The 18,181-nt window shown below is 43.6% G+C and overlaps 1 protein-coding gene across 2 annotated transcripts in view; it reads left to right on the top strand.

The window, feature by feature from the left end:
- Positions 1-18,181, top strand: part of BANP (BTG3 associated nuclear protein) — a 645,526-nt gene that overhangs the window by 442,324 nt on the left and 185,021 nt on the right. For both annotated transcript variants that reach the window (XM_082269667.1, XM_082269666.1), the window contains 2 exons: positions 831-961; positions 10,582-10,644. In XM_082269667.1, coding sequence (XP_082125793.1) covers positions 831-961; positions 10,582-10,644 — 194 coding nt within the window. The remainder of the gene's footprint in view (positions 1-830; positions 962-10,581; positions 10,645-18,181) is intronic.

Genomic DNA, 18,181 nt, shown 5'->3' with positions numbered 1-18,181 from the left:
CTGGTTCAAAGCATTGCAAATGTATTTACAATTAAAATAAAGGTTTTGTTTTTTCAACTTTGATCTTTCTTCTTTTTTTTTTGTATTGCAGTACTAAAAAAAAAGATTCAAATTGAAAAGAATTTTACATATTAATGGCTAGTAAATAAGAATCATCAAGGAAATAATAGGGGAAGAGGGAGCTAATACAATTTTATTTATTTAAAAAATCCCTTTGATCTGAAGATGAATGAAACAGTAACAATGTTACTTTGTATCTCTCTATCTCCTGTCTGAACAATGTTTATGTATAATGTTGTTTCCAATGGTCTGGTTGAGAGCAGCAGCTGAAATAGATGATGTATTTACACAGCAACACCCGGCTGAGTGATTGCTGGGCAGAAGGACCAGGCGTACTACCCTGTGCTATAGAAATGAGGGAGGAAGAGGAGTTGTGCGGTCCTAAATTGCTTTTTGCCCTAGAGTGACAATGCTGCTCCATAGATGCAGTATAGTCTGCTGTCTAATAGAGCTATGACTACCGGAATTGCCCTTGGCCAATGGGGCCTCGAAATTTGTTGGAGCTTCAGCTTCAGAACAAAATAGCGTGTGATTGTAATGGGAATATTCAAGTGTTAGCTCTCTGGGGCATTGTTTACAAAATGGTTTAATGTAATCCTAAAGTATTGCTGAATTTGTATCAGCTATGTCAATACAGGAAGTAAACACCATCAGACTAAATATACAAAGTCTAAAACAAAATATGAAATCACTTTTAATGCCACTGCAATGGACACAGTCTGTTTAGAATTCACAATAACAATATGTGCATTTGCATCTTTCTCTTTTAGATGGTGTACAGAATACTGTTTCATCTTCCAGTGACCTGCAGCAGACACCGCCTCAGGCCCTGCACTACGCTCTGGCCAATGCCCAGCAGGTGCAGATTCACCAGATTGGCGAAGATGGCCAGGTCCAGGTGGTGAGTAGTCTCCTTCTTTCTTCTTTATAGAATGACAAATAATTACAGTACACAGAGTGAGGTTTATGTTCAGTTCTGTAATAGAAGCAAGTGGACCTTCTTACCAGACAACGTCTTTCTGCTGATAGAGACCCATCTAGCAGCTAAGGGCAGTGACAATCTTGCTCTGATCGAAATATTCCCTGACTCGTGTGAACAGGTTTAGCTTCAAAACCACTTCAGTACATTTATGCCACACGTGTCAGGGAGTGCCTGCTTCCATCAGAGCCTAGTCGCACAGTTGCTTTGTTTCATGACTGATTTCCTTTAAAGATGAACCTTAGGAAACATAAAAATTCTTCCTTGCAAAGGTTTAACTGCTCGTTTAGGTCTAGGGGGCATGTTAAAGAAGATTTACTTATCTGATCTTCTGCTCATCCGGGCTGCTAGACCGGTCCCCGCAGTGTCTTCTTCTCCGTGATCCAGGAGTCTAAGGTCCTGACATCATCAGGACCAGTGTAGCGTCAATAGCCCTGCCCTGGATATGAGGACACCAAGGGACAGTCCACTGCTGAAGTATGGACAATTGAGTATGTAAAACTGCTTTTACTCTCTCAGAGTAAATAAGCAGGTAACCCTCGCAGTGTGGGCACATCTCCACTGCAAGGAAGAGTTAGGAAGAGTTTTCAGACTACTTGGAGTTGAGCTTGAAGTACAAGTTCACTCGAAACCTAACCAACTCTAAACCTGCTCGCAACCACATTCTACAACTAATCTATCTAGCCCTGTAAGGAAGAATTTGCTATACGTACCTTTTTCTGAAGCTGATCCGGTCTAGTCTCCAGCGACGGATGCTGTGTGCAGAAGAGAACCAATAACTGCTGGGAAATGCCTGGGCGATTTCTTCTTCACAGGGCTAATCTGTTTTAGAATGTGTCTGTGAGTAGGTGTAGAGTTAATTAAGTTTTGGGTGAGCTTCTACATCCAGAAAGTATTTACAGCGCTTCACTTTTTCCAAATTTTGTTGTGTTATGGCCTTATTCGAAAAAGGATTAAATTCATTATTTCCCTCAAAATTCTACAATTAATACCCCATAATGACAACATAAAAGAAGTTTGTTTGAAATCTTAGCAAATGTATAAAAAATGAAAAAAATCACATGTACAGCATCTCACAAAAGTGAGTACACCCCTCACATTTTAGTAAATATTTTATTATATCTTTTCATATGACAACACTGAAGAAATTACACTTTGCTACAATGTAAAGTAGTGAGTGTACGGCTTGTATAACAGTGTAAATTTGCTGTCCCCACAAAATAACTCAACACACAGCCATTCATGTCTAAACCGGTGGCAACAAAAGTGAGTACACCCCAAAGTGAAAATGTCAGAATTGGGTCCGATTAGCAATTTTCCCTCCCCGTTGTCATGTGACTCGTTAGTGTTACAAGGTCTCAGGTGTGAATGGGAAGCAGGTGTGTTAAATTTGGTGTTATTGCTCTCACTCTCTCACACTGGTCACTGGAAGTTCATAATGGCACCTCATGGCAAAGAACTCTCTGAGGATCTGAAAAAAATAATTGTTGCTCTACATAAAGATGGCCTAGGCTATAAGAAGATTGCCAAGACCCTGAAACTGAGCTGCAGCACGGTGGCCAAGACCATACATTGGTTTAACAGGACAGATTTCCCTCAGAACAGGCCTCGCCATGGTCGACCAAAGAAGTTGAGTGCACGTGCTCAGCGTCATATCCAGAGGTTGTGTTTTGGAAATAAACGTATGAGTGCTGCCAGCATTGCTGCAGAGGTTGAAGGGGTGGGGGGGTCAGCCTGTCAGTGCTTAGGCCATACGCTGCACACTGCATCAAATTGGTCTGCATGGCTGTCAAATGGTGTCAAGAGTGTGGTGGCAACCAGGTGAGGAGTACAAAGACAAGTGTGTCTTGCCTACAGTCAAGCATAGTGGTGGGAGTGTCATGGTCTAGGGCTGCATGAGTGCTGCACTGGGGAGCTAGAGTACATTGAGGGAACCATGAATGTACTGTGACATACTGAAGCAGAGTATGATCCCTCCCTTCGGAGACTGGGCCACAGGGCAGTATTCCAACATGATAACGACCCCAAACACACCTCCAAGATGACCACTGCCTTGCTTAGGAAGCTGAGGGTAAAGGTGATGGACTGGCCAAGCATGTCTCCTGACCTAAACCCTATTAAGCATCTGTGGGACATCCTCAAACGGAAGGTGGAGGAGCTCAAGGTCTCTAACCTCCACCAGCTCTGTGATGTCATCATGGAGGAGTGGAAGAGGATTCCAGTAGCAACCTGCGAAGCTTTGGTGAACTACATGCCCAAGAGGGTTAAGGCAGTGCTGGAAAATAATTGTGGCCACCACACAAAACATTGACACTTTGGGCCCAACTTGGACATTTTCACTCAGGGGTGAACTCACTTTTGTTTCCAGTGGTTTAGACATTAATAGCTGTGTGTGGAGTTATTTTGAGGGGACAGTAAATTTACACTGTTATACAAGCTGTACACTCACTACTTTACATTGTAGCAAAGTGTAATTTCTTCAGTGTTGTCACATGAAAAGATATAATAAAATATTTGCAAAAATGTGAGAGGTGTACTCGCTTTTGTGAAATACTGTACATAAGTATTCACAGCCTTTGCTCAGTACTTTGTTGAAGCACCTTCGGCACCAATTACAGCCTCAAATCTTTTTGAGTATACTACGAGCTTGGAACACCTATTTTTGGGCATTTTCTCCCATTCTTCTTTGCAGGACCTCCCAAGCTCCATCGTGTTGGATGGGAAGCGTCGGTGCACAGCCATTTTCAGATCTCTCCAGAGATGTTTGATCGGGTCCAAGTCTGGGCTCTGGCTGGATCACTCAAGGACATTCACAGAGTTGTCCCATAGCCATTCCTTTGTTATCTTGGCTGTGTGCTTAGGGTCGGTATCCTGTTGGAAGATGAAGCTTCGCCCCAGTCTGAGGTCCAGAGCACTCTGGAGCAGGTTTTCATCAAGGATGTCTCTGTACATTACTGCATTCATTTTTCCCTCTATCCTGACTAGTCTCCCATTTCCTGCCACTGAAAAACATCCCCACAGCATGGTGCTGCCATCACCATGTTTCACTGCAGAGATGGTTTTGGCTGGGTGATGAGCGGTGCCTGTTTTCCTCCAGACAGGACGCTTGCCATTCAAGCCAAAGAGTTAAATCTTTGTTTCATCAAATCAGTCAATTTTGTTTCTCATGGTCTGAGAGTCCTTCAGGTGCCTTTTGGCAAACTCCAGGCGGGCTGTCATGTGCCTTTTACTGAGGAGTGGCTTCTGCCTGGTCATTCTAACATAAAGGCCTGATTGGTGGAGTGCTGCAGAGATGGTTCTTCTTCTGGAAGGTTCTCCTTTCTCCACAGAGAAATGCTGGAGCTTTATCAGAGTGACACTCCAGTTCTTGGTCACCTCCCCGACTAAAGCCCTTCTTCTCCGATTGCTCAGTTTGGCCAGGCGGCCCGCTTTAGGAAGAGTCCTGGTGGTTGCAAACTTCTTCCATTTACAAATGATGGAGGCCATTGTGCTCATTTGGGAACTTCAATGCTGCAGACATTTTTCTGTACCCTTGCCAAGATCTGTGCCTAGATACAATCCTGTCTTGGAGGTCTACAGACAATTCCTTGGACTTCATGGCTCGGTTTGTGCTCTGACATGCACTTTTAACTGTGGGACCTTATATAGCCAGGTGTGCTCCTTTCCAAATGATGTCCCAATCAACTGAATTTACCACAGGTGGACTCCAATCAAGTTGTAGAAACATCTTAAGGATTTTCAGTGGAAACAGGATGCACCTGAGCTCAATTTTGAGTGTCATGACAAAGGCTGTGAATGTTTATGTACATGTGATCGTTTTCATTTTTTATTTTTAATAAATTCGCAAAGATTTCAAACAAACTTCTTTCATGTTGTCATTATGGGGTATTGTTTGTAGAATTTTGAGGAAAATAATAAATGTAATCAATTTTGGAATAAGGCTGTGACCTAACAAAATGTGGAAAAAGTGAAGCACAGTGAATACTTTCTGGATGCACTGTACTTTTGAAATTACATTAACCCTAAGTGAAATTTTATTGATTAGGCTTTCATTGACTTTACCCAAACAGCAAGGTTAATAAATACAATCCTCTGTATACTAGATAAAATGTACAAATCTGTTTATACTGAAAGAAGGAAGACCCAGACTTGATAGTCTCTCTTCTGTTCTATACTCAGCTTTACTAAAAAAAACCTGAGCTTTACCTCCTAAACTTAGACTAACTAACCCCCAGTAGAGTTTTGGACACCATAGATCCCCACCTTCTATAACACATTCCCTTTCTGGAAGACTAAAGCCAAGGTTAGGGATATGTACTGTTCCAGACCTACTAAAATGTCTACATCCTAAATCACTAGACAGAGGAATACTGTGATAACACTGGCTAATAAATGCAGTGCCTTTAAAATGTAGGACATTCCTCAGCAGATAAATAAAGAATAGCCAAGACCAAGCACAATCTGTGAGCACTGAAAGGTAGTAAATTCTGGGGGTTGTATGTCCAATAAAGGGAAGTTAATTTCCTCTGGCGATGGAGTTTTCCCAAAGAATGTCAGGTTAACTTGCAGAAATATTTTCTTCTGGTTCCAGCCAATCAAAGCCTGAACAGTGACACATAAATTCACGCTTGATAGCTACGGCTTGGATTGGGGAGACAGTGATTTAAGTGCTGTACAGTGATCACAGAGTCTCACAGTCATAGGAAATGAAACGGCAGTTATTTATGAGATTAGAGCATCTCAGATAGGTTGAGTCTTTTTGCTTGACACAAAAAAAAAGTCTATATTGTCTCTAGTTGCACTCCAGAAAAGGTGTTGTGATTACGCTGGAAGGATTTGTATAGGTATGGCACAAATTTACCCCATATCTTCCTCTACTTCTGTAGAGCATGGGCAGCAAACCATGGGGAGATAGAGATATACCTGAGCAACATGGAAAAGATCAAAGTTCACTAGTTTGCAACATAGTCTTTTTTTTTTTTTTTTGCAGGTAAAAAAATTTGTATTTTTTTAATTTCTTCTTTCTGGAGCATCTAAAGCATTGCCCCAGCGATCAGCAGATAGCTGTTGCCATGTAGGTCTCCTGCAGACCTGGGAGTGTATCTGTGTACACCTAAGCAGATACACTCTGACAGGAAGATTCAATGCATGCTGACAGCTGCAAAGGCAGAGGACTGTGAATGAGTGATGTGACCGGCGGAGTGTACCATGTTACAAAAGGTAAACTTATCCTTGAATTTATTTAATTGCCCAGAATATGTAATTTATTCTGGCCATTGAAATGAATTGATGCTCAAGAGCTAAACGCGTCTAGCATTCAGGGGTGCTTAGCAGCTTTTAGTAGCGTCGTATTTCCTGCCCAAACTTTACTGCTCCTGGACACACTGGATAACATGCAGGGGAGTTTACAGGCAGACAACAAAAAAACGCCTGACAACCCTAGGAGCAGCTGTAAAAACGTCCAGTGTATATTATGAGGCCTAAAAAAAAGTAAAGAAGGTTTAACCATTTGTCTACCAGCATCCTTTACAAACAGCGGCTGGTAGACATAGATTTTCGCCCCTTGCAGACTAAGCTTTTTTTCTGACAGTTGTTGCTTAAAATGTAAAAGTTAAGTTTAAAAGTTAAGTTAAAAATATTGATTTAGGTTAAAATCAGTATTTTTTGGCAGAAAATTACTTAGAACCCTCAAAACATTATATATATATATTTTTAGCAGAGACCCTAGAGAATAAAATGGCGGTCGTTGCAATATTTTATGTCATTTATGTATTCGGGTAGCGGTCTTTCAAACACAATTATTTTGGGAAAAATACACTTTCATTAATTAAAAAAACAAAACAGTAAATTTAGCCCAATTTTTTGTATAATGTGAAAGATGATGTTATGCCGAGTAAACTAGCATATCATGCTTTAAATTTGCGCACATTCGAATGGTGACAAACAATGGTTAAAATTTTTTAACGGTTACCAGTTTAGAGTTACAGAGGGGGTCTAGTGCTAGAATTATTGCTCTTGCTGTAACAATTGCAGCAATACCTCACATCTATGGTTTGAACACTGTTTACATTTGCGGGCGCGACTAACGTATGCGTTCGCTTCTGCGCGTGAGCACAGAGGTATGGGGCGCTCTAATTTTTTTTATATTCTTATTTGTTTTTTTACACTGTCCCATTCATTTTTTTATTTTTTTATCACTTTTATTGTTATTAAAAGGAATGTAAACATTCATTGTGACAGCAATAGTCAAGTGTATTCTTTTGGAGGGACCTGGGGTCTATGACACCCCAAATCCCTCCTTTGCACTTAAAAGCATTCAAATGTCAAATTTGGCTGTTTTGAATACTGACATTTTTTTTAAATCTGGCACCTTTAAAATCTGACATAGTTTCTGGGTTACTAGATTCAAGACCAGATCAAAGCCGATTCCGGCTTTGTTCCAGTCTCCAGCCAGCCGGCGGATGTGCCAGCTGGTCAGTTGGGCCTCCTGGTGGGACGCTGCTTGTAATAACAGCGGAGCGGCTGTTAAGCTGCATCGGTTGTTATTACAAGAAAGCTGACCGTCGGCTCTAAAAAAACAGTACCAGGCATCACTTCGATACAACCCCTTGAAGCAGAAGGTCACATATTTGCATTACGTTGTCGTGAAAGGTTTAAACAGCAGGGAGTGTGTTTAAATTTGTAGAGCAAATGAATGCTGATACGAGACTCATTCACCTTACCAACCAATCATTGCCAACTCCTTCATTGACTTCCGCTTACCCAACCAAAAAAATTCAAAATACTAACAGCCTACAAAGTCATCCACAACTCTGTTCCCACCTATTATTTACCTTGTCTCAAAATGACAACCATGACCTCTTGCTCTCTAATTCCCTCATCACCCCCTCTCCCATGCTCACCTCCAGGACTTCTCCAGAGCCTCTCTATCCTCTGGATCTCCGTACCCCAATATGTCCAACTATCTCCTACTCTTTCCACCTTTAGGTGATCCCTAAAAACCCATTTCTGTAGAGAATCCTCTCCTGCCTTCACCTAACAACTGAACTTTTATTTTCTCCATTAGCTTGGCCCCACAGTTATTACCTTTTGTATCGCTTGACCCTTCTTTGTAGATTGTAAACTCTAACCAGCAGGGCCCTCTAATTACTTTTGTGTTGTAACTGTACGTCTGCCTTCAGAGTGCAGAGTTCAGTAGTAAGTTACACAGAGTTCAGAGGTAAGTAACACTGGGTTCAGAAGTCAGTAATATGTAACCGTGGCGAGGTCAGTAGTATATACCGCAGAGCACAGGGGGGTCAGGATTAAGCAACGCAGAGTGCAGGAGTTAGTAAGGCAGAGCGCAAAGGTCAGGAGTAACTAACCCCCTAATGCAAAAATACCAACCTTTCAGTACGAACATCTGCACCACTAAGCCACAATCACCCACAGCATACATTTCCCCCTCTACACAGATTCAGGGGGACCCAGCAGAATGAGGGGAGCCCTCCCAGACCTCCCGTTTGCAGTGTCATATATGTCAGAGCTTAGAGAAGCCTTTTTTTTGGAAAAAGAAAAAAGAGAAGCCTTTGATCTCCCTCTGTACTGCAGTGCCTATTGCCACTCCAGCCTGAGGTCTGAGAGGCAGCAACCACTTCTGATAGAGGGGCAGCATGGCAGGGTCATGATCTACCCTTCAATTGGTGCAGTTGACTTTAGAACTTTCTTAAGTTTTCTTACTTCTTGTGATCTCATCACCAAACATTTTGCAGGGTAGCTGCAGTGAACTCCGTTTTGGTTGACATAGTCACATCCCCTAGATTCTAGAACAACATCTTTTGAGAGACCTTCCTACACACAGTGTGTGAGCAGGCCCTTGAGGGTAAAGGCAGCAGCAATTTTTGCTTAGAAAGAAAACAATGTACTCGTGTGGAGAGGGACAAAGGGTGGAGGGATGAAATAGTGAAATATATGTGAAATTATTTAGTTGAACAGGAAAGGCTGATTTTAGTGCAGCAGAGGCAGCGTTGTCAGCTTAACCAGGAATTAGGGAATGCAATAGAATTCTAGCAGGATTACCGGGTATGTTACTGTACATGCAGCCTTTTTAAAGGGATGAAATGAGCAAATGTGCATGTATTGGTGTAATGTATTGCATATGTATTTTTTTACATTTTGCCCAGGTAAACACTTTAAAAAAAATGTAGGTATAGCAAGAAACTGAATGCTGGACCGTCAGGGTTAAATTGTGCCAATCTCCCCCAGGCCTCCAGCAAACGGAAGGCAAAGTGTCTCTTATCAAGTCTGAATGGAGTTTGGGCTGGAAGTTTTCCTCGGAGTTCCTATTGTCAGTTTGATAAGTTCAATCTGTTTTGTTTTGCCTCTTATGAATAGGATCACTTCCTTCCAAAGGAAATGAAGCTGTTTGATATAGAGGGAGCTGTGTTTCTTTGAAAGTTACAGGCAATTGTTCTCCCTGTAAAAGAAAAAAAAAACTAGAAGACTTTTTGACTGAATTCCAAATTGTGCATCTTTAATCTGCTCTCCATACAGACGTTTTATTCTTCCCATAATATGGTCAGTGAGAAAATGAGATTTTTTTTCTGATGGTTAGGAATCCAGCATGGTGAATAGCAGGGGTTCTAGATTCATTTCCTACCAGGAACATTGCACAGGGTTCCTCCCACAATCCAAAAACATGCTTGTTGCTTAATCTGTTACCATCATATTGGTGCTTCTGTGTTTGAAGACATTGGATTGTAAGCTCTTCTAGTGTCAGGAACCATTTCTGAGTGTTCTGTGCACTTTATAAAGTGCTGCTATTTTTTTTCAATTGTATGTAACTGATTGCTGTGATAATAAAGAAGGTTGTATGTTATAGTGGTGCCTGCCTAAAGGGATCTGGGCTTGAGCCACGGGTGTTAAAGTATTTCTATGTTTTTAGGAAGCAGTAAATTAGCTTTAAGCCCTCACTGAGATTTGTAGTTGCAGGTACCATAGAGAAGTTCATTCTCAAAGTTTATAACAGAGCTACTTTGGGTATGATAAGCCTTAGGGCTTTATTATGTAAACAAAGTACTCCTGATCTTTGTTTATATTAAAAGGCTGCCAAATCACTGCTGGTAAAAAAGAGTTAAAGCTGCTAATAATCCAATAACAACCTCATCAGAGTTCTGTGAACTTTTGATGATGAATTGCCCCACAGTACCTGCAGCTACAGAAGTCACTGAGAGATTGTTCTGAAGTTCATAAACTGCTTGTTAAAACTATGTAAATATTTTAAAGTACATAACCTAGCCACGGGTTCACTTAGTGCTTGCCACTAACTGACCAATCTGTTGTCCAATAGCAGTCACTTTTCCTGTTTGGTAAGCATCTTTGGGCATGTTGTGGTATATGATACAGGAGGCAGCAAGGATCAAGTTGACTTTGCCAGGCATTGATGCTACCCTTAATTTTGTTTCTGGCCTCCCACCCTCTTTAACCGAGCTTCTGAGGAAGTTTATCCCTTGCAGAGGGCAGGAATCCCTTATTAACTGCCATTTTCTTTCTGTCTCTTACAGGGACACCTGCATATTGCACAAGTACCTCAGGGAGAGCAGGTGCAAATCACCCAAGACAGCGAGGTAATCCTTCATATTTGTTCTCTTGAGGTTATAATCAATTTGACTGCACTACATGTCAGTTATGGTGTACTTACATACTTTATTACAACAGAAATATCATATATCTTGATTGAATCCCTGAAAAAAATTAAGGTGGTATAAAACCCAAAAACAAACATTTAACATATTCCAGCTTTCCATTTCTTAGATGTGGTGTCTGCATTAGTGTTCTTTTTAAAATCTTTTATTTCACCTGTTGATCAGCCTGTAGGTTTGTTATTTTTCAACTTCCTTAAACCAATTAAAGCCGAGTTCCACCCAAACGTGGAACTTCCGCTTTAGGGAGTCCTGACCCCCCGACATGCCACATTTGGCATGTCATTTTTTTGGGGGGGGGAGCAGGTACCTAGTTTTGACAGGTACCCGCTCCCACTTCCGCTCGGAGCGCCGCGGCGCCCTGAGCGGAAGTTCTCCTCTCCCCCTCCCTCCCTGCAATCTTCTGGGACACGTCAGAGGTCCCAGAAGATTGCCGGCCAATCACGGCGCGCAGCGCGACTCGCGCATGCGCAGTGGGTACCCGGCTGTGAAGCCGCAAACTGTAACAGCCGGGTGCCCACAGCAGTGATGCCGGCGCCGAGGGAGAGGATCGAGGCTTCGGGCGGCCGCATCGCTGGACCGTTGGACAGGTGAGTAAATGGCTGGAACTCCGCTTTAAGGACCAATCCTATTTCTGACACATGTTGTTTACAAGGTAAAATCAGTATTTTTTTTCTAGAAAATTACTTATAACCCCGAAATATTATATATATTTTTTATCAACAACTAGAGAATAAAATGGCAGTTGTTACAATATTTTATGTCACACAGTATTTGCGCAACAGTTTTTCAAATGCAATTTTGTGGAAAAAAGATACATTTTCCTGAATTTAAAAACGAAACGGTAAAGTTAGCCCAATTTTTTTGTATACTGTGAAAGATGATGTCACGCGGAGTAAATAGATACCTAACATGTTACGGTTTAAAATTGCGCATGGAATTGTTGGACCCTTGGGCTCCCCTCCCTCCTAGTCAGCGTTCCCCCCTTTATCGTGGTCTTCTGCAGGCCTTTGCCCCCCATGTGCCCACACCCCGGGGTGGACATATCTTTTTATGTTGGCCTGGGGTGTTGAGCTGGCGATGGGAGTGGGGGGTGGGGGGAGCGCGCTGCCGGCGACCGAATGATTGAACCTTGGGAGGGGGATGGGCTTGGTGGGGGTGCCTGCCAGGGCCCCGCTCCCTGTTGCAATCGTTTGAGTTTCTGCGGTCCACCCCTGGGGCGGCGTTGTGCCGTGCGGGGCCGCCATTTTCTTGTAGCCTTTTATGCTGCAAATCAGCGGCCATGTTTGCGTAGCCTCGGGGCCATTTTCTTGTGGTTTCCCATTGAAAATAGTGGCCGCCATTTTTTTGGAGCTGGATGGGCGGTGATTCGGCGATAGGAGCCCTTCCTCGGCCTCTAGTGTTGATCCCTGGATATTCCTCTTCCTAATCGCTGCATGGCGTGCAGTTAGTTAGGAACTGTGAGTATCTGACTGGTAGTGGTGAGTCTGTTTGTGGTGTTCTCTCTCCCTCACTCTGCTGTTGCAGCCTTAGTGCTCTGTGCTGGACATTGTGGTGCCGCCAGCGCAGTGGGTTGTCCCTTGCAGTGTTCTACAGGAGTCCCTGGAGCATATTTCACCACCGTATCCCCTCTCAGAGGCTGTCGGGCCCTCCGGGTCCCAAAAACTGACTGCACTGACGGCGGTCCTGGAGTCCTTGGTGTCCAAGGTAGATTTGATCCTTGGCAAACTGACTAACAAAAAAACGTCCCCCGCCTTTATCTGCTGCCTCTGTCTCATCAAATCCAGAATCTGATTTGGCCGCTGCAAATGTGAGTTACCCTTTGGGATCTGCGTCCATGCATTTTGTGTGCTCAGATAGTGAGGATGATTCCTCTTCTCCTCTAGCTGTCTTTTAAAAGTTTCTAGTGGATGCGCTGATTGTATCAGTGCGGGAAACCTTAAAGAGGCGTGGGTCACCTTTGCACCCACAGGTCCTTCACAAAACAGTTCGGTTACCTGAAACGCAACTTTGCAATCCCTAAGCTTTTGCAATGTGGTACCCGTATGAGGATTCCCTCCTTAAAAAATGGACGGTTCCTTCTGTAGTGGACTCCCCGGTTTCCAGGCTGAATAAAGCCACCGTAATCCAGTTTGAAGAGCCCCTGGTCTTCTCAGATCTGGCTGATGGGAGGTCGGAGGCCTTGACCCGCCATATGTTCACTGTGACTAGTTTGGCATTTAGGCCAGTATTTACTATTTCCCTGATGTCGCCAGCTATGACAGAGTGGGCAAAACTTCTACACCGGGACCTCGCGAGGAAGAACAGCTCCCCCCTGCCTTTTGCGGAGCTGGGGGATCAGTTGGTCCAAGGGCTACAGTTTGTCTGTGACGCCTCTTTGGATGCGGCTCCCTTGATTTCTAGACTGTCTGTCTCAGCAGAGGTCCTGCGGTGCATTATCTGGCTGAAATGCTGGTCTGCGGACCAGGCTTTTAAGAAGGCCTTATCCAATCTTCAATTGGGGGGGATCTCCTGTTTGGAACTCTTCCTCCTCAGGCTTCCAAGGATAAGGAGTCCCGTCACAGATGGGGCCTTTCCTTTCAGCTCAAAAGAGGCCTTTTCATCCCTCAGGGTCTCAAGACAAGGGATCTAAGCCCTTCAGAGCCTCCTCCGGGGGTTCTAAGAGGACCTGGTCTGGCAAGCCACGAGCGAGTCCTGCCAGACCTGTGGACAAGGCTTCCTCCGTATGAAGGGGCGCCCTCACCTGTATCTGGGGTTGGGGGACGTCTTCGTGGGTTTCCAGATCTGTGGACCTCCCTGTCACAGGACAAGTGGGTCCACAAAGTCACTCGCTCCAGCTACAAGATCGAGTTTCGTTCATATCCTCCTGATGTTCTTCCCTTCCAACCTGCGCTTGTCCCCAGATTGCTTAGGGGATCTCTTTGGGGCAGTGTTACTTCAAGGGGTGATTGTTCCAGTTCCAAAATCTGAACGTTTTTAAGGTTTTTACTAAAACCTGTTTACAGTTCCCAGGAAGGAAGGCAAGGTGCGTCCAATTCTGGACCTCAAGGCACTAAACTGCTTTGTGCGGGTACAGAAGTTCCGATTTGAATCCATTTGCACGGTGGTGGCGTCCTTACATCAGGGGGATTTCCTCGCCTCCATCGACATCAAGGATGCCTACCTACACATCCCAATATGTGTTGGTCACCAGCGCTTCCTTCGCTTTGCCATGGGCAAGGAGCATTATCAGTTTGTGGCATTATCCTTTGGTCTCGCCTCTGCTCATCGGGTCTTCACAAAAGTTTTAGCCCCCAGTGTTAGCATTGTTGCGTCAGCGGGGGATATCGGTGGCATATGTCAATCACCAAGGAGGCATAAGAAGTATGCTGGCAGCTTGGGAAGTAACCGGCATTCTATGGTGAGCAGAACGATTCGTTCCAGCCCTCTCTGCTATGCACATTCCAGGGGTGGAAAATTGGCAGCCACATTACCTCAGTCGACAGGAGTTGGACCAGTGGGAATGGTCACTTCATCTGCAGGTGTTTCATCAGTTGTGTCTCTGGTGGGGTACTCCTGAGGTGGATCTGTTGGCCTCTCGCCTCAACAGGAAAGTGCAGAGGTTTGTGGCATGGTCCCGGCTCCTCTAGCCGACACCACAGATGCATTAGTAGCTCCTTGGAGTCGGTATCATCTGAATTACGCTTTTCCTCCTGTCAAGCTTCTGCTGAGACTCCTGCACCGGATCGAGGCAGAAGGGATTCCGGTCATCCTAGTAGCTCCAGACTGGCCTTGCTGGTCTTTGTAAGCTGATCTGGTATGGCTGGTCGCCGATGCTTCTTGGAGACTTCCTCTCAGGGAAGATCTGTTGTCGCAAGTGCCAATCTTCCTTCCTGCTTTACAGTCGCTGGTTTTGATGGCTTGGCTGTTGAAAGCCGGGTGCTGAAGGATAGAGGGTTGTCTGACTCGATGATTCCTATGCTGGTAAAAGCTAGAAAATCTACTTTTAGGAAGATTTACCATCGCACTTGGAAGATGTACATTGCGTGGTGTGAATCCCTCAGGGTTCACCCTCACTCCTTTTCGGTGACTTGGATCTTGACCTTCCTCCAATAAGGGGGTTGAGCAGCGTTTGGCCTTGAGTAACAACCAGGTCAAACCAGGCTTTGGCGGTTTTCTCTCCTTGGTGCATACCTTTCTCCAGGGTGTAGGACACTTGGTTCCTCCAGTGCGGTCTCCATTGCCGCCGTGGAACCTTAATTTGGTGTTGTCAGTTCTCCAGAAGCCTCCCTTTGAAAATATTTGGGAGGTTCGCATGCTTACATTGTCCCAGAAGGTGGTATTTTTGGTGGCTATTACTTCCTCGCGCAGGGTGTCGGAGCTGGCAGCGCAGTCATGTCGTTCGCCTTACCTGGTGGTTCACAGGGATAAGGTGGTTCCTCGTCCATTGTCCGTCATTACTTCCAAAGGTTGTCTCTGATTTTCATTTGAATAAAAACATCTTGTTGTCCTCCCAATGTCCCAGGCCTAAGCATCCTAAGGAAACTGATTTGCATTTCCTGGATGTGGTTCGGGCAATAAGGGTGTACCTGGTAGCTACAGGGTCTTTTAGAAAGTCAGACTCACTTGGCTGCTTCTGCTGCGGCCATTTCCAGATGGATCAGATATTGTGGTTCAGGCTTATTCCATTATGGGTCAGGTTCCTCCTTTCCCTGTTAAGGTGCACTCTGCTCGGGCGCTTAGTGCCTCGTGGGCCTTCCGTCATCAGGCGTCAATGATGCAGGTTTGCAAGGCAGCTACCTGGTCATCTGTGCACACTTTCACAAAGTTTTACAAGGTGGATTTGTTGGCATCTGCGGATGCTTCCTTCAGCCGCAAGGGTTTGGAGGCCGCTGTTTAGAGGACTTGGTTCTCTTTAAGGCTGTTTTAATTTTTTTCAGGTGAGCTCCAGTTGTTTTATGGTGGAGCTCCATGATACCTGGTTGGCTATGTTTAGCCTTGGGAAGTATTTTTTTCCTGCTGTTCCCACCCCTCATGTTTGACACTGCTTAGAGACGTCCACATAATCAAGAAGATGAGGAGCTGTGTCTGTCAATGAACAACAGAGGAAATGGGATTTTTGACTTACTGTAAAATCCATTTCTCTGATGTTCATTGATGGACACAGCACCCACCCCTCTATGGAGTTTGGGTTTTTTTCTTCTGACACTGCTTGTTACAAAACTGAGTACCTATAGCAGAGAGTGGGAATATACCCCCTGGAATTGCCCCATAGGCGTAGTCAAGTTCTTTTCTGCCTAGTGTCCTACTCCTGTAGGGGGCAGCATAACCCAGGTAGTCAAGAAGATGAGAAGCCGTGTCAGTCAATGAACATCAGAGAAATGGATTTTATGGTAAGTCAAAATCCCATTATTTTGCAGCTTACCAATCATTAGATGTGGTGTCAGCATTTGTTTTCATTTGTAGCCCCCCCCCCCTCTGTTTTTACCTGGGGATCTGGCCAGTAACACACCCCTTGTGTTAGCATGCCCCCTCCCACTCTTGATGCTCTGTACTCCTTGAACCTTTGTACAGCAGCATTGTCAGTCTGGGGGAAGGGGAGTGTTAGATGCACTAGCAGATTTGAATACACTAACTACTTAAAGCTAAACTCCAGCTCATGCTTTATAATCACTTAAAGCAACTGTTTTTTTTTTCCTTTTAGAGATCAAGGTTTTACATAAATGAATAAAAGCTGATCATTGTTAGCACCTCTGCCGTTGAATGGTTTGTCACATCCCTATAAACTACTACATTCTGCTGGAAAGCTTGTTCTTTTGAAAAACAACAGACTTAGTGGTTGGGTCACAAGATGAAAATAGAAGAAAGGAATCATAAAAAAGCAAGCTAATGCAGCAATCACATCTAAGAAGCTGCAATATAATAAATGTTTGCTCTCGGGTTTAATGCTGCAATATAATAAATGTTTTCTCTTGGGTTTAATGCTTTAAATGTGTTATGCCTTCAGTGGTGAAAGCAATTCCACGATGACTGGGAAACTGTATATTTGAATCCAAGGTCCCCAAGTTCAAGAAAATTTATCGTATCTAGCTTAAATATGTGTAGATAATTCTTCCATCCTTTTGAGAAGCTGAGAATTGCAGCTATTCATTCATATATGGAGGGCATTTTCAATGGCTGGGGATAACTGATCTGGCAACTATAAGGAAAAAACCTAAGGAGCCCCATTTTTTTTTTTACTGTTATGGAACCCAGTATCACTCAGAGAAGGGCAAGTTGTGGAGCTTTGGCAGACATAATATCATACTAAATATCTCCAAATAATGTCAAGAATGGAAGAAAGTTCAGGCTTGATCATCCGATATGAAGTATCATTACCAGATGGCTACAGCACCTCCAGAAGGAATAAGATATTGTGTAAAAGTAGTATGCAATCTAACTGGGTAGCGATAAATTTGCTCCTTGTGTAATACTGGGATTAACAGAGCTCCTGCTGTACTCCTGGAGCCACTCAAGTGTACGCACTGCAGGTCCCAAAAAATAATAGTACTGCATTCGTGTCTCTGCCTACCTCTCCTCCATTCACAATGTATGAGGTGCGACAATTTTTTCCTCGGAATGGACTGTAAAAAAGTAAAGTCTGTGCAGGAGCATTGTTGTTTGGAGAATCCACTTGTCAGACCAGAGTTCCGGTCTTTTCCTTCGAACATACATTTTCAGAATTTCCAAGTAATAATTAGTTGACCATTGTACTATGTTCTATGAACTTGTAGTGAACTATCCCCTTGTGATCACAAAAACACACCCGCATGCGCGTACGAGGATTTGCACTCTGTCCACATTTGCATCCGTCCCTCCATAACCTCTTCAGTTCCGGAATAATATACCCCCCTTTATGATCAGGCCATTGTCTGCGTAACGCAATGCATTACTTTAACTGAAAGTTGCGCGGTAGTGCGACACTGTACCCAAATAAAATGTATGTCCTTTTATTCCTACAAATAGAGCTTTCTTTTGGTGGTATTTGATCACCTCTGCAGCTTTTATTTTTTGTGCTATGTACAAAAAAAGACAGACCATTTTGAAAATAATAACAATATTTTTTACTTTCTGCTATAAAACATATTCAATAAAAAAAAGTCTTCATTAATTTAGGCCAATATGTATTCTGCTACATATTTTTGGTAAAAAAATAATCCCAATAAGCGCATATTGATTGGTTTGCGCAAAAGTTATAGCGTCTAAAAACTATGGGATATTTTTATGACCTTTTTAATTTTTTATTTTATTTTTACTAGTGGTGGCGATCAGCGACTTATAGCTGGACTGCGATATTGCAGCAGAAAGTCGGGACACTAACTCACACTTTTGACACTTTTTGGGGACCAGTGACACTATTACAGCGATCAGTGCTATAAAAAAATATGCACTGTCACTGTACTAATGACACTGGCTGGGAAGGGGTTATTAACATCAGTGTCGA

Source organism: Pelophylax lessonae (assembly GCF_965119305.1).
Source record: "Pelophylax lessonae genome assembly, chromosome: 10".
NCBI lineage: Eukaryota > Metazoa > Chordata > Amphibia > Anura > Ranidae > Pelophylax > Pelophylax lessonae.
The sequence above is the reverse complement of the archived record's forward strand: the minus strand, read 5'-3'. Positions and strand labels throughout refer to the sequence as shown.